This window comes from Perognathus longimembris, chromosome 3 (assembly GCF_023159225.1).
Source record: "Perognathus longimembris pacificus isolate PPM17 chromosome 3, ASM2315922v1, whole genome shotgun sequence".
In the NCBI taxonomy this organism is placed as follows: domain Eukaryota; kingdom Metazoa; phylum Chordata; class Mammalia; order Rodentia; family Heteromyidae; genus Perognathus; species Perognathus longimembris.
In genome coordinates this window covers 62,426,689-62,442,879 of record NC_063163.1, presented here as the reverse complement: position 1 = coordinate 62,442,879, position 16,191 = coordinate 62,426,689, and the positions used below count along the sequence as shown (strand labels likewise).

At 38.8% G+C, this 16,191-nt stretch overlaps 1 protein-coding gene across 4 annotated transcripts in view; it reads right to left on the bottom strand.

Moving 5' to 3' along the window:
* Window positions 1-310: 310 nt before the first annotated feature.
* Zdhhc20 (zinc finger DHHC-type palmitoyltransferase 20) overlaps window positions 311-16,191 on the bottom strand; it is a 50,911-nt gene continuing 35,030 nt past the window's right edge. The window contains exons 8-13 of one of the 4 annotated variants that reach the window (XM_048341656.1): window positions 15,376-15,508; window positions 13,375-13,501; window positions 8,411-8,500; window positions 6,821-6,936; window positions 5,210-5,286; window positions 311-3,833 (exon numbers count right to left, since the gene is read on the bottom strand). In XM_048341656.1, coding sequence (XP_048197613.1) covers window positions 5,249-5,286; window positions 6,821-6,936; window positions 8,411-8,500; window positions 13,375-13,501; window positions 15,376-15,508 — 504 coding nt within the window. In that variant the 3' untranslated portion in view covers window positions 311-3,833; window positions 5,210-5,248. Of the gene's footprint in view, window positions 3,834-5,209; window positions 5,287-6,800; window positions 6,937-7,288; window positions 7,334-8,410; window positions 8,501-13,374; window positions 13,502-15,375; window positions 15,509-16,191 lie in introns of those variants that run through there. The other 3 variants (XR_007210367.1, XM_048341657.1, XM_048341658.1) reach the window with 3 other exon arrangements.

Sequence of the window (16,191 nt, the reverse complement as noted above, 5' to 3'; positions counted from 1 at the left end):
ACTTATCCATTGGTAGAAGTCCTAGTTTGTAGAACAAAACGTAAGTGAAACATATTTGTACGTTAATGTCTATTCAACACCCAAATACATAGGTCCTAACACTAAGCCCTTAATACGGATTTGCTTTAGAGACAACTGAAGATCTTACATATCTAGATCATCTTAAAACACTCCTGTAAACATAGTCAAAACTTGCTAAAAGAATAAAATTCAAGTAAACACTGCATATTTGATTTCTTCTAACTTTATAGTTTTGCTCACTGATGACATACATATTTGTCATAGCCACTACACATGTAAAGAGTTGTTTAAAAAGTCATCCTTATGGAAAGGTGAAACTAAGCATTGTAAACATGTTCATTTTTAATTAATACACTGCAGCTGCTCTTTGGTTTGGCATAATGATACTGATTAGAGGCCTCAGGTACTGAATAATCAAGTAAATCTTTACCCAGCTAAAACAACTCTTGTCTAGTTGGTGTTTAATGGCAATGGCAAAACCTGAAATTTTACTTCCTTTTCTTTAAGTATCATCACAGATGTTCAAGTGCTTGAAGGATAAAAGATAGTAACTAGAAATTTTGGTAAGGTGTCATTTAACCTTGGCTCTTCAAACAATTGAGCATTTATTCAATACCAGTTGAATAACCAAAGAGGCAGCCTTTCCCTGATTCCCATGCCACTTGAAGGCTCTTAAAGAATGGCCACTAATATGTATGAATAACTTCAGCCTCGGCTAGGAATACTACTCAGTGCTGGAGTCAATGCCCAGTACTGGGGTGGGAGAAAGGCTAAATATGGCAAAAATGTTGGCTATAGGTTAAAGTAACTAAAGCTTTAAAAAAATTCAGAAAAGGTGTTTACTATGCTATTTAAGAGGATAAATAGCTAATGAAAAGTCAGAAAGATGATAATTCCACATAAATTCCTGAATATAGGTTTAAGGGGAAATTTCTTCCTTACTTGTCAGCCAAATGCATGCAAATCCTTTGATTTACATGCACAAATACAAAAGGACCAGAATGTTTCTGAAAGTGATCAAGTATGTTTAAGTATTTACTAATCCCTTATAATTATGTAAACCATCAAACTGAAGTTATGTTTTTGGTTGGTAATTGATCTCTTTTAACTCTCAGCCTAGTTTTGCAGAATCAAGATTGTTACAATTAAGTGTTGAAACAAAGGTAGAAGAATCTATATTATAGTACTCGGAACAATGTCTTCAAAGCTAATGCAGTTTTTAGTCCAAAAGGGGGAGAAGTTACCTAGTAAGATTTAATATTAGTATAGTGAAAATCCAACAAATCCTTTCAATTGTAAACTAGGGGGATACAAATACAATGTCACACAGAATAGGTGCCATCAGTGAAACAGACATTACTTTGAAGAAGACAAAGTGCTTTTTGTCTGCTTCCTGTATGGCAATAGCCTGGATCACTAAAGCAAAGGCTACAGCCCCTGGAGGAGCAGTCTCAAGTCATTGGGAACATGCTTCTTATGAGTCACTCAACAATATGAGGTTGTAATAGAACAGGAAAGGATGGGTCACTTCACAATGGAAAAGGGAACTCTGCACCTTGGATTAAAGGGTGGGAGGATGTTATGTCTGTGAGCATTAAGTGCCAGATTGTAAAGGCTGCCTTTCCAAGTATTTACTTTATGTTAAGGAAGGCAAGCTATAGCCCCATGTAATAGATAACCACAAAGTTCAAAGACCTCTTTGCAACAAGCAAACCAGGAGGTCCCTGTACCTGCTGATGATCTAAATCTAACTCTGGATTTCAAAGAAGTAGCAACATGGTTTGCAACTGAAGGCCTCAACATGCACTGTTTGGGTCCATTTGCCCACTGGATGAACCAGTTCAAACAGGTTGCCACCTTCTTTGAAATGACTCCATACAGCACCATGAAAAGCTGTTTACAGAAAGGCTTAATCATGCAGGCACACTTCTAGAAGGCTGAGAAATTACACAATTCTAAGCTGTTGAAAACTGTCTCCTACAGGATGAAACCTCCCCTTTCTCCAACTATTTCAGCTTAAAGGTAATGAAGACCTCACTTGGGCAAAACTCTCAAATTTGTGTAAAGTTGCTAATGCTCTGAAGATGATCAACTCACAGGGATGATTAGTTATCAAAAGATGCTCTATCTCAGCAGATCACAAAAGAGATGAGACTATTTCTAAGCTACCCTTAAACAGGCACTCATGAGTAGAGAAGATGAAGGACTTTGCTGAAGTGTTATAAAAGAACACATATGCACTTAGCAACCAGGGCACAGATAACCAAACAACTCTCTTCACTGGTGTAGGCCAAGAGTCCAGACACAGACTGCAAACAGTAATAAAAAACAAACAAAACAAAACCAAATAAACTGGAGTAGCCACTATCTGGTTTATGGAGGACTAGGAAACCTTTGCATCCTGATCAATGTACAGAAGGTACTCCCCAAATACTTGTTGGAAGAATGAGAAGCAAAACTTGGCACTGCAGAAGCCATGGGGTCCAGCACCTCAAAGGCACCCTCTTTCTCCTGTGATCCATTTACAGGCCAACCTGTCATATCTACCTACAGGTGCTGGTAAGATCTCTGCCTGCCTTTGGGAAGCAATCATTGTGGGCTTGTGTGTTTGATTAAGCAGTATAAATAAGGAATAATATTTTTACATTGTATTTTATAGCACACTGTACTATGCTCTGGAACATACCCACTGCTGCCACTGAGCCTAGATTTTAAAAAAAGTACTTCCCATGAGACGGGGCTTGCTCTTAGGATTTTGGCTTGAGACTGGGAATTTAAGTGACTACTCAGGGTTTTAAATTTCTTCCTGAGAGCTCTATTATTCTGAAGTTGTTCGATTTGAACGATCCTGTTACAGGAATACTATAAAAAGTATCACAGTAATTTTTAGTTATTATCAAAAAGGAAATCTGAAAAGTCAACTCAGTAACATTCTAAATACTTTTAAGACTGAGAATATTTAAGCCATTTATAGTATCCTGCCTATTCTTTCTCTTCTAGTCGCTTCTAATCTATGGCATATATACCTTTGTTTCCCTGCCCCATATAAATACCCCTGAAAATTCAACAGACAGTAATCAAGCAGCAGTGAGGACCTAAAACATTTCATGTACTGCCAAATGTTTCCCATGTGAATGCACTATACTACAGTATACCATTGTATTAATGCTTCTTACTAAGCCATCAATGAGTTATACCAGTGTGTTCTATATTCTAAATGATTATACATTTAGGCATCTGAATACTTGAGTGTTATTTTTATAGCCAACAATAAAAAAAACTGTATTAAAAATGTTGAAAAGTATAAAATAGTAATTATAAATTAGCAAACACCCAATTTTAAAAAGCAGTTATTTTCTTTTCCCTTACACAGTACAAGCAAGAGTAATTAGGGTATTATTCACTTTCAGCTGCCAACTGGCCTAGATGTACTTAAGTTTTTAGTTTATGTTTTTGGAAGGACAATTTATATGGCTACTAAGAACTCTAATATTCTAAGTCAGGTATCAAGAAAATACACATGTCATATTAATATGTGACAATAGCTCATAACGTAGCATCTGATGACAGGTACATGTTATTTCCAAAGTAAAAGTAAGTCACTTTTGAGCTGCGAGTCAATGTTGCACAAGTGGACACATGAATTAAGGCATCTTTCTGCTCTGTAGTGCTTCTGTGGATCCAGCAAACTGCATAAAGGCTTCCTTTTTTAAAAAAAAATATATCTTCTGTTATACTTGAATTATTTCATTCTGATGATCACTTTCTTGCAAATAAAATAGAAAGCATTAGTCCACAATGTTTTTATATACCTAGAGAAACAGAAACAATTGAATTATTAGTTAAAATTTTATTTTCTTAACTTTCTCAAAGTATAAAGTGGTTCAGTGGGTTAATATATAAAGGTGCTAATAGTACAAGATAGGAAACAAATCTTTAAAGTATACTAATATTATACTATCAGGTTTTTTTTTCCCCAGTCCTGGAGCTTGAACTCAGGGCCTGAGCACTGTTCCTGGCTTCTTTTTGCTCAAGGCTAGCACTCTACCACTTGAGCCACAGCACTACTTCCTGCTTTTTCTGTTTATGTGGTGCTGAGGAATTGAACCCAGGGCTTCATGCATGCTAGGCAAGCACTCTACTGCTAAGCCACATTCCTAACCCTATATTACCAGTTTAATAAGCAGGAAATAAAAGGATATGACTTTCTTCCCTTGAGGCAATCCAGAAAGATAAAGAGGGGAAGGTGTCTTTTAGTACTCCTTGCCTGTTAGCTTGGCCACCCCTTGAGAACTCAATCTACCTATAATATTCATGTTATTTCCAAAGCAAAAGTAAGTCACTTTTGAGCTGCGAGTCAATGTTGCAAAAGCGGACACGTGAATTAAGGCACCTTTCTGCTCTGTAGTGCTTCTGTGAATCTTCTTGTTCTTGCAACACTTGACTGGAGAAACTTGACTGGAGACTCTTAACAACTAGACACAGAAGCCACTATTTGACTTACTTTAGAAAACAATGTGGCAGGTCTGAGCACCTGTCCCTGGCTGTAGCCATAGCTAGTGTGGGTGGGCCCACTGGTTGTAATAGCAGGTCCTGAAGCTCCACTTCAGACTGCAATCTGACTGGTATGAGACTCCCATCCCCTTGTCTGTGTTTTCATCCTGTCCTCAGTCTTAGGCTCTGGTTCTTAGTCTGGACAGGACCTCTGAAAGACCTGGCAGTGAAGTGGTAACAAGGAGACATCTGGGATTCCAGATGCCTTTGGAAGGAATAGATTTGTGGCAGTGCCCTGTGCTGTATCTCCACAAATCTTAATATTCAGTCAATCACTTAAAATCTTGCTTTGGGCCTTTGACTTTAATCATTCTTCCTTGGATCAAATTTCTTCAATAACTAGCAAAAAAAAAATCACCCTTTTTGCCTTAAACAAATTAATAAGCTACTATTTACTGAAAAGGTTAGTTGTCCACACCAGTCCTCAACAATCTCTTTTCATTTCTTTATCTACCAATACACACTTATTGACAATTACTAGAAGTAGTATGAAAAACCGTATTTTGCCAGATGTTACTTGCTAGTCTCTCCTACACTGTGATATAATTGAAAAGTTAAGAAATTATAACATTTACATTAGAAATAAGCAAATAAACTACATTTGCTCAAGGAAGTTACCTTCATGCTGTCTTACCTTGAAATTATCAAATGGTTAGTTATGAACAAGTGGTACTCAATTTTCTATTGCCACTGTAACATGGTTATTTGTCCCTGCAAGCACATAATTATATATGACATGACAAAAAAAAAGGCATTATGTTTCTGGATAAATGGTAAAATTAATTACATCAAACAACTATTATGTAAAGCATTAAATAGGCTCTGGGCACCAACCATTTTCAACTGTATAGGACACAGGTATGAGTGAAATGCTTGATTTCATGCTTATCCTTGTGAAAATTTCCACTGGTCTTAAAGCACTGAATTGTTGTGAAGCAGCAATAATAAAGATGTCTAAAAATGAGGTTTCCCTAGAAAAGTTTTTCAAAAATCCAACCAATCTTTTCTTTTGTCTGCTTGGTGGAAGATCTGTTATGTTGGCTGGGAATGTGGCTTGGTGGAAGAGTGCTTGCCCAGCATGCATGAAGCCCTGGGTTCAACTCCTCAGCACCACATAAACTGAAAAGACCGAGAGTGGAGCTGTGGTTCAAGTGATAGAGAGCTGTCCTTGAGCAAAAGAAGCTCAGGGACAGTGCCTAGGCCCTGAGTTTAAGCCTCAGGACTGGCAAAAAACAACAACCACAAAAAAAAACAAACCGTGAAAAAAACAAACGGGTGTCCTGCCAGTTTAAGAGGACATTGTAGAGTTGAACTTTTGAGTTATTGCAAGATTATTTTTTCATGCCATCATTTGTAATATGTTTTGTGAGAATGCTTCCAGATTACAGTTCTAAGGTGTGTGTATATGTATATATTTTTCAAAAAAGGTTTACAGTGATCTTATGCAAGAGGTCTAGAAAGCATCCAAATGAAGACTCTATAAATACTAACTCAAAGGAATGTTTAAAATGCTACTAAAAGCCAAAATGTGGGGCTGGGAATATGCAAGAGTGCTTGCCTCGTACATGAAACCCTGGGTTCGATTCCTCAGCAGCACATATATACAAAATGGCCAGAGGTGGCGCTGTGGCTCAAGTGGCAGAGGGCTAGCCTTGAGCAAAAAGAAGCCAGGGACAGTGCTCAGGACCTGAGTTCAAGGCCCAGAACTGGCCAAAAAGTTTCTGTCCTTCAAAAAGGACTGTCAATTCCACTGGTGAGTTTTCAGAGTATTTCCTACAGTTAGTGCAACTGACTAGATGTCTCAAACTATTTTTCTATAGCAGACAGAAGATAAGAAAGGTTAAAATATATTCAGTGAACTCTTTTTTTAGCCATGGCACCAAAAAGTACAATGTATATCCAAGATGTTTTTTCAACTAAGAGCAAGATGCTAAACATAAACACTGCTTCAAACATTCAGAATAGTGCCCACAGACCTTCTCACATCTGAGGGAAGAATTGTGTGGTTGGGTAACAAGACCAAGCTGAACAGGACAGAAGGAAACCCAACCCAAGTCACTACATCTGCCTGCCTATACCTATCTCCCACCGAAGATACTGCCACACACAAACACCCCAGATACAAGACATTTTATCAAAAATTTCATGTTTTACTATTTCAAAATATCACATTTTCTTTTTCCACATTTATTCAATCTGGTGATTTTCATTTGTGCTAATGAAGTCGTATTTTCTCAGATGTTACCTGCTCTGGCGACACCTTCTTCAGCTCCATTTTCTGGCCACTGAGATTCACTGTCCAACAAACGGTTCTTTGACTCACTGAGTGGTTTGGTAGGAAAAGGTTGATTTGAGCCAATACTGAAAAGAGAGAGCAAATAACTTACTACACAGCTTAATATTCACTAAAGGATATTAAAAAATTAATAAGCAGCCAATTAGTATTCCTTCTCCTAAATATGTGAGGGCAAGTCATGAGACCACAGTGCTCTGAATATGCTATCTTGTCAAGGAAAATATGCCCACAACCCCCCTATATTAAATGGCTTTCTACACCCAGGAGTGTGTACTATAACACTGCCAATGAAACCAATTAGACAAAGAAAAAAGCTTCAGAGGCCAATCTGAAATGTTTGAATGTGTTAATCGGGAGCCATAAAGTAGTACAAGGACAGGTGAAGAGCTATGTCTGCGGCCAGTACAAAAAAATTACCTGTCATTTCCCAAGTTTTCTGCTTTCTACCTCTGCAGTTTAGATCTAAGGGGAAAAAATGATTTAGTGATTTAGCGTAGACTTATTTTTCTAACTATGAGAACTAGGGAAGGGAGGGAATGGAGGTGGGAAAAAGGGAGGGGAATTATAGCTTACTGGTGCTTGGAAGGGGTTAGACACTGAGCTAGGTGCTTGGTGTCCACCCTGTCAGTGACCCCTGCAGGCAGGGGGGGAAACTGAGGCTCAGACGGTTTCAACAATTTGTTCAGAACCACAATAAATGTTTGACTCAAAGGTCTAAGACCTACAGTCTTTATGCTGATTTGGAATTGGTATCTGTAATGTGCTTCAACTGTTTTACTCACAGAAAAATGCCTAGCTTCTTTAGAATTCTATCTAAATACATTCTTTCATTGGGTTTATAAAGCTATTTGATCACCATGAAATTATAGAAAATTATTAAGAAAAGAAGTCAATTTGAACCCTCATTACTTGACTGTAGTTGAGATATATTGATACAAATAAAAATGATTAGTACAGTAATACTAGTAAAAAAAAAACAAAACAAAAACCCCAAACCCCAAACCAGTGAGTGTGTCCAGTTTCTATGAAAAAAACTTTGGTAGAAGCCCATAATCAAAACCTGAAAGAAGATCTTACATCCTGGGGGGGGAGGAGGGCTGTAGTATATTTACTTCCTTCCTGGTGAGCCCAGACATCTCCAGCTGCATGTGGCTGTTCTAATGTAACAATTAACTTGCTTTAGACACAGCATTCTCTTTCTGACTCCCCGAAGTGTCCTTGTGCTCACTTTGGGAAGCACATACACTAAAATTCAGATGGCATAGAGAGGACTAGCACAGCCTCTACACAGGGACAACACACAACACATCCCGTGTTTTTAATATGGATGGACTGCGTTTGGATGCTAAAGTGAAATATGGTTATCCTAAGCACATACCACAGATCAGCCCTCAGTTCAAAAAACTTAAATAGAACTTCTCTTTCCCTACCTAGGCTGGCTTACCGAAAGTATAGGTATCCACAGACATGCGTGTACAACACACACATACAGTTTGTTTTTACCATCAATAATGAAAAACTTAAGGACAAGAAACATACCTTCTGGCATATTCACTTGGGTTTGTAACAGAAGCTTGTTCTGGATCCATCCCTACAAGGCGAGTTGGAAAACTGCAACCATCTCCCAAACTGTATAATAAAGAAAGTAATTATTTGAATCATAAAAGTTAAAGTGGTCAAATTGAGTAATTCCTAGGATTTCTAGTTTAGAGGATGTATATCCCCAATGAAGATGTTAACCTTTTTTATATGTATCTAAAAACTATGTCTTCCTCGCTTATGAAGATCATGATGACTAGTTAGAACCTTAAGTGTAGCTATTCAATCATTTGGAGAATTGACCTTTCTTCTCTCCTGGGAGCTTCTTTGCTCAAATTTAGCACTCTACCACCTGGGCCACAGCTCTACTTCTGGCTTTTTAGTGGTTAGTCCAAGATAAGAGTTTCATGGACTTTCCTGTCCAGACTGGCTTCCAATTGCAATCCTCACTTCAGTGTCCTGAGTAGCTAGGATTATAGGTGTGAGCCACCAGCACCTGGTTTGATAATTAACTTATTGTTTCACAATCATTTAAGATACCATTTAGGCTAATGTTGAAATATAAGATATAAGTTCTACCTATTCATTCTACACATTAGCTATACAAATATCTAGTGGTTAAGTTCTTTCCTGGAACACACAAGGCCCTGGTTTGGTTCTCCAACACTGTGATGCAAACAGCTACTGAATGCCTATGATGTTCTTGTAATATCTGAGAACCAAGGATGTAGCAATGAATAAAGGAGAAGAGAAGCTCTGCCCTAAAGAAACTTCTAATCCTAAAAAAAAGTATATCTTCCTTTCACTCCTAGCCAAGACTGATTAACTATAAATTTGAAGTGCCATCGTAGTAAAAAAGAGACCAGTATATAAAAATGATGGACTTCAACATAGGCAGCAGAGGACAGTGGTTTCAGAAAGAAGAAAAATGAAATACAATAAGTGATTCCAGCCTTTTGCCAGGACCTCAGCAACAGGAGTGAAATCCAAGCCGAGACAAGTAGTTTGTATGAAGGTGTCAGACATGGAGCTTTGAGGGCTTGAACCTACTGCATAAAGCTGAGAAAAAGGGAGATATGCAAGCTCAAGCCTGCAATCCTAGCTACTCAGGAGATGGAGGTCCAGAGATCATGGTTGGAGTTGAGCCTAGATAAAAAAAAAAAAAAAAGACTGGGAGACTCCATCTCAACCAGTGGTTGGGCAGAGTGGTGCATGCTTGTTATCCCAGCTACAGAAGAAGCATAATGGCTGGGTACTCTAGTGTGCTCCTGTCATCCCAGCAAAGCAGGCTTGCACAAATAATGAAGACTGAAGTCCAGGATGCCCTGGACATAAAGCGAAAGACCCTATATATATATATATTTTTTTTTGGCCAGTCCTGGGCCTTGGACTCAGGGCCTGAGCACTGTCCCTGGCTTCTTCCTGCTCAAGGCTAGCACTCTGCCACCTGAGCCACAGCACCCCTTCTGGCCGTTTTCCATATATGTGGTGCTGGGGAATCGAACTGAGAGCTTCATGTGTAGGAGGCAAGCACTCTTGCCACTAGGCTATATTCCCAGCCCTGAAAGACCCTATCTTAATGCAAAAAGTGGCTGGTGGAGTAGCTTAAGTGCCAGAGTGCCAATGGAACAAATATAAGCCCTGAGTTCAATCCCCAGGACTGGGGGGGAGGGGGAGTGAGAGAAGGGAAGGTGGGAGAGAGAAAAGGAGGGAGAAAGGAGTTAGTATTGGGAAAGTGTTCAATGGTACAATAAGCTCAACATGAGGTAGGGAAAGGAGAAGGGAGGAGGAGGGAGGGAAGGAAGGAAGAGAGAGGGAAGGAAATGACTACAGATATCTACACAGTGCAGTACTTGTATTTTGCATGAATTTTTGTTTTGTTTTGTTTTTTTGCCAGTCCTGGGGCTTGGGACTCAGGGCCTGAGCACTGTCCTTGGCTTCTTTTTGCTCAAGGCTAGCACTCTAGCTCTTAAGCCACAATGCCATTTCTGGCTTTTTCTATAAATGTGGTATTGGGGAATAGAACCCAGGGCTTCATGTATTTGAGGCAAGCACTCTATCACTAGGCCATATTCCCAGCCCCTAGTACTTGTATTTTGATATTACACAGGTAAATCTGGAAGAAAAAGGATGGCTAGGAAATGAAAGTTAAATAAATGTATAGAGTTTTCACAGCATTGAGAGGCATCCAAATTTGAATAGCCAGAAAGAAGTGATTTCACATAATAGTTCGAAAGACAGAATCTTTTGTTTTTTGTTTTGTTTTGTTTTTTGGCCAGTCCTGGGCCTTGGACTCAGGGCCTGAACACTGTCCCTGGCTTCCTTTTGCTCAAGGCTAGCATTCTGCCACTTGAGCCACAGCGCCACTTCTGGCCGGTTTCTGTATATGTGGTGCTGGGGAATCGAACCCAGGGCCTCATGTATACAAGGCAAGCTCTCTTGCCACTAGGCCATATCCCCAGCCCCGAAAGACAGAATCTTTATTACAGGACTAAGTTAAGCCCTAGAAAAAACAATGCTACTGTTAAAACCCAAACAAAGTGTGAATTCTTTAAGTGTAGACAATAAAATCTAGGCAACTGGGGCTGGGAATGTGGCTTAATGATAGAGTGATTGCCTAGCATGCATGAAGCCCTGGGTTTGATTCCTCAGTACCACATAAACAGAAAAAGCCAGAAGTGGCACTGTGGCTCAAGTGGTAGAGTGCTAGCTTTGAGGAAAATAACCCCCAAAACATCTAGGCAACTGAGCAATGTAGCAGTAGAAATGTCCATTATCCAACCAGGAGTTACTGACATGGAAGGAAGCAGAAAATGTGATCCACAGCTAAGGAAAAACAACTGGCAGACAGAAAAGAATCAGAAAGTCTGGCACTAGTGGCTCATAGTTCAAAGCCAGCTGGAGCAGGAAAAGTCCATGAGATTCTTATCTCCAATTAACTGCCAGAAGTAGAGCTGTGGCAAAGACTGCTATAACACACACACACACACACACACACACACACACAACGTATAACTATGTAGTATATATATGTATCTATAACATATTTAAATATCATCATCATAATAATAATAAAAGGCATAATAAAAGACAAGTAGCAATGAGTCATGGATTAGGAGAAGGGAAAAAGAGATGACAGAAGAAACAACAGTCAACAGTATTTCCAAACTTCATGAAATCTACAAAACCAGAGACAAGAAGCTCAATCTTAAGCACAATAATGTGAAGAAAATGAAACCAAATTATATCAAAATCAAATTTCATGAAAGTCATGATAAGCAGAAAGTTTTAAAAGCAGTCAGAGAAAAGACACATTACATATGGAAACAGGAGAGCTCACAAACTTCTCATGGAAAAAAATGTAAGCCAGAGATAGGGAAGTAATGTCTACAGAATTCTTTTTTAGATTTTTTTCCCCTTTGTTGTCAAAGTGAAGTACAGAGGGGTTACAGTTTCATATGTAAGGCTGTGAGTACATTTCTTGTTCAACTTGTTACCTCCTCCCTCATTTTTCCCCCGGAAGTAATGTCTAGAATTCTATACAAGCAAAAAAGTCCTTCAAATATGGTGGCCAAAGGAGGCCTTTTTAGACAAAAAGCTGGCAATCAGGTTAATTAAGGAAAACCCTACAACTCTTTACCAATATTGACACTTCACTTTCAAATATGCTTTTCTTTTCCTAAAATAACTGAGATTAGACAGCCTTAGATGGCTGGGAATGAAGCATAAATGAAAACATTCTTTCATACCTGAGGTAAAATTCCTTTATGTATTAACTCTTCTATAGGAAAGAAAAGATACACAGTTCTTTTATGTTGAGGGGAGGAAGTATTGGCAGGCATCACTCTACCAACCCTGTATACACTTCTATGATAGATTCTTTGAAGCTATAGCCATTAAGAATACAACTTTGTGATTTTTTTTTCACTTCCAATAATTATTTTTTGAACAAAATAAAGTTTTGGTTTTTTTTTTTTAAGCTGGAAACCAGCGGCTCACATCAAGAATCCTAGCTACTCAGAGGCTGAGATCTGGAGGATCATGGTTTGAGGCTAATTGGGATACGAAAAACAAACAAACAAACAAAAAAACCTGGGCTGGGAATATGGCCTAGTGGTAGAGTGCTTGCCTCGTATACATGAAGCCCTCGGTTCAATTCCTCAGCAACACATATATAGAAAGGGACCAGAAGTGGCGCTGTGGCTCAAGTAGTAGAGTGCTAGCCTTGAGCAAAAAAGAAATCAGGGACAGTGCTCAGGCCCTGAGTTTAAGGCCCAGAACTGGCAAAAAAATAAACAACCAGCAAAAATATGGGCTAGCAGCATGGCTGGAGAGGTAGAGAGCCAGCTAGGCAAGCAAGCCAAGCATGCACAAGGCCCTGATTTTAAGCCCTGGTATTACCAACAGAACAAAATTTTAAGAAATGGGTTGTATTTTATGAATCAGCTTTATTTTTTTCCTACTCATTCAAATACACACTCACTCACTTAAGATATCTAACTTTTTTTAAAAAGGAACAGTAAAAATATATTTGTGATACTCAGAAATTTCATTTTGAAGGCCCCCAGAACTGTCACTGTGAGCCAGGTGCGAGGGCTCTCACCTGTCACTTCAGCTATTTGGGAGGTAGAGATTGGGAGAATGGGGCCAGCCCGGGCAAGTACTGTGGTGCCCATTTGTAATCACAACTATGTGGGAGGCAGAAGTAGGAGGACTGCAGTCCAGGCCAGCCCAAGCAAAAAATGGGAGATCTTCTCTGAAAAATAAAGTAAAAAGGGTTCAGGGCATCACTCAAATGGTAGAGTGCTGGCCTAGCAAATGAGAGGCCCCAAGTTCAAACTCCTGTACTTCAAAACCCTCCCCCAAAGCCCCAAACAAAAAATTACCACTACACATTGCACTCTCTGCATATGAAGACATTTAACCTGATACACAGAGACTACCACCTCCATTTAAAAAATTACCTTGAAAATATTGGAAGTAGCCAGTATTTCTTTTCATCACCAAAGACTTGTCTCCAATTTTTAATATATCCAAGAGAGAAACCATTTCCATCAGGTCCATACGAAAATGTAGGTGAACGGAATGATTCTGTTTCAAAACAAACAAAAGAATATACATACACACATGTATATAGTCACACACGTGTACATATACTTGTAATCTATTTTAAAATAAAAAAGGATGTAAAGTATAAACTTACTGCTTGTTTATATTTTTCACATGGAAAGCTATAATTTAAAATGAATAGTAGTTTTACAACCATCAAGAGTAACTAGAAATGATAAGACATTTGTGGTGGCAATGGTGGCAGATATACCAGTTATACATTGAAATGTCACACTGTGTCCAATAAATACATACGATTACTATGTATCAACTAAAAATTAAAAAAAACTTTTTTTGGCCAGTCCTGGGGCTTGGGCTCAGAGCCTGAGCACTGTCCCTGGCTTCTTTTTCTCAAGGCTAGCACTCTGCCACTTGAGCCACAGGACCACTTCCGGCCTTTTCTATTTATGTGGTGCTGAGGAATTGAGCCCTGGGCTTCATGCATGCAAGGCAAGCACTCTACCACTAAGCCACATTCCCAACTGCTAAAAATGTTTTTTAAAAGACAAAAAAAAAAAAGGCGGAGGGGGAACGGTGACAGGAACAGGAGAAAAATGAGAATATAAAAGGGGGAAGATGAGAGCCTACTTGTGACTTTAGTTTTTCTCTGAAGGACTCACAAATGGGTAAGGAATGCAGGAAAAGATGCAAATCTCCATTTATGCTGCCAGAAACAGGTGAAGAGGCGGGCCAGAACCTCATGACTTGCTGCTGAATCATATGTTCTGAACCTTCAATCTGTAGTTTTAACAATCTCAATGGAATCTTTCAGCTGTCAACACCCCCTCTGTACATGGGGACCCATTAGATGAATGACAATCCAGGGCCTCATTTAGCAAAGGAATTTTGGGAGAAAATTTAGCAATAGAATATTTATGGGTGCTAATTTGAAAGCTACCAAAGGCTCTAGAATAGACAGGGTAAGAAATGAAAGCAGAAGAGAAGGAAAAAAACCTAGGAGAGTGCTATCCTTGGGCAAACAAAGCAAAATAAAAACCCTCAAGAACAGAGCTCAGGCCCTGAGATCAATCAAACCCCATCATCACAAGAAGAAAATTTTTTTTTCTCCATTTCCAGAGATTCCTGAGTTCCAAGTGGATCAATATGTTATGGGAATGAGTGGCCACCAAAATCAAAGGGGCTTATATTTGCCCTTTTGAAATAATGAAATTATCATTTGAAATAATGGCAACAGTTTGAATATAGGAACTTGTTAAACTGTGAGAAAATGACCTCATGGTGGGTAGGTGACAGTTATGAAGGGCAGAGGTGACAGAATAAAATAGCCTAGAAGCATAGAAGAATAAAACCCTGGTTGTAGCAGTGGAGAAACAGCCACAGACCATGTTGTGAGAGGCGAGGCTATAAAGAAAGTGGTAAGCTAAGGTAAGATATTTTTCAAAGTATGCAAACCCATTAATAGGTCATGGAATCAACTTCATGTGGCTTGAAAACTAGGCTACAAAATACCCAAGTTCATTTCACATGATTATGATTAATTTTCTAAGTAAGTGTGCAGTTACTGCATAGTAGTAGAACCTATTCGTGTATTTTTAATGTAATTTTGTATGTGTGATGGTACTGAGGCTTGAACTCAGGCTCTAGCCACTGTTCCTAAGCATTTTCCCTCAAAGATTGCACTCTACCACTTGAGCTATAGCTCCACTTCCAGCTTTTTGGTAATTAACTGAAGATAAAGTGTTTCATGGATTTTCCTATCCACTGGCTTTGAACTCATGGTCCTCAGATCTCAGCCTCCTGAGTAGTTAGGATTATAGGTGTGAGCCAGTGATGCCAAGCTTTTCTAGATTTCATGTGGTCATTTTCTTAAGTCATTCTGATTTTAGCTTGCTTACCTATGGTTGTTCTATTTTTTCCAACTAGCCAGCAGTGGTAGCTGAATAATGAGAGGATGCTGATGAAGAACATTGCAGACACAAAGAACAGGAAAAGCACGTGGAATTTTACATGTGGATCTGCCAGCTCATTCTGAGGAGAGAAAAAAGGAAGAGTTAACCTGGAGAATACTGAATCTCTAAAATACCATTTATCCCTCAGTTCTGGCCTGAAGATGAATTCACCAAAAATTCTCTACAGACAAAGAATACACTAAATTAGAAAAATGTATCCCCAAAGCAACAATTTGCAAAAATAAGGAATTAGTATATTGAAGTATTTACATATGAAATCAGAAAGTCTTTGTTTTTTTTTAAAAAGGCTCTTAAATATTTAAATTTAGCAATGGTTTCTGTCATATGATGAAAAGATGGACTCTTCTACTCTGTATATAGGCAAGCTTTCTCCAACATGCAGAATGCACATCTATGCTAACACACTTGCTTCATGACGCATTACATGCTGTGAGCGGCAGAGCTGTGACGCATTTCCATGTCACTCTTGTGTTACGCTCATCTCTATGGCCGTATCCACTTTAAAGTTATTCGTGCCTTGAGCTGCTGAGCCTACCTGTTCATCCTTGTTGCATTTTCTATAGACACAGCCTTTTAGGTAATTGCCAATTTTGATAAATAAATCTACCACAGGTATTAATGAATGAAAACAGCTCCTCTGCCATTCCTTCTTATGGCTACATGCATTTTAACAGAAGCCAAGTTTTAACCTAGAAGAAATTAGTATCTATTAATAGAAGGAGGAGGAAGCCTTTCGATGTT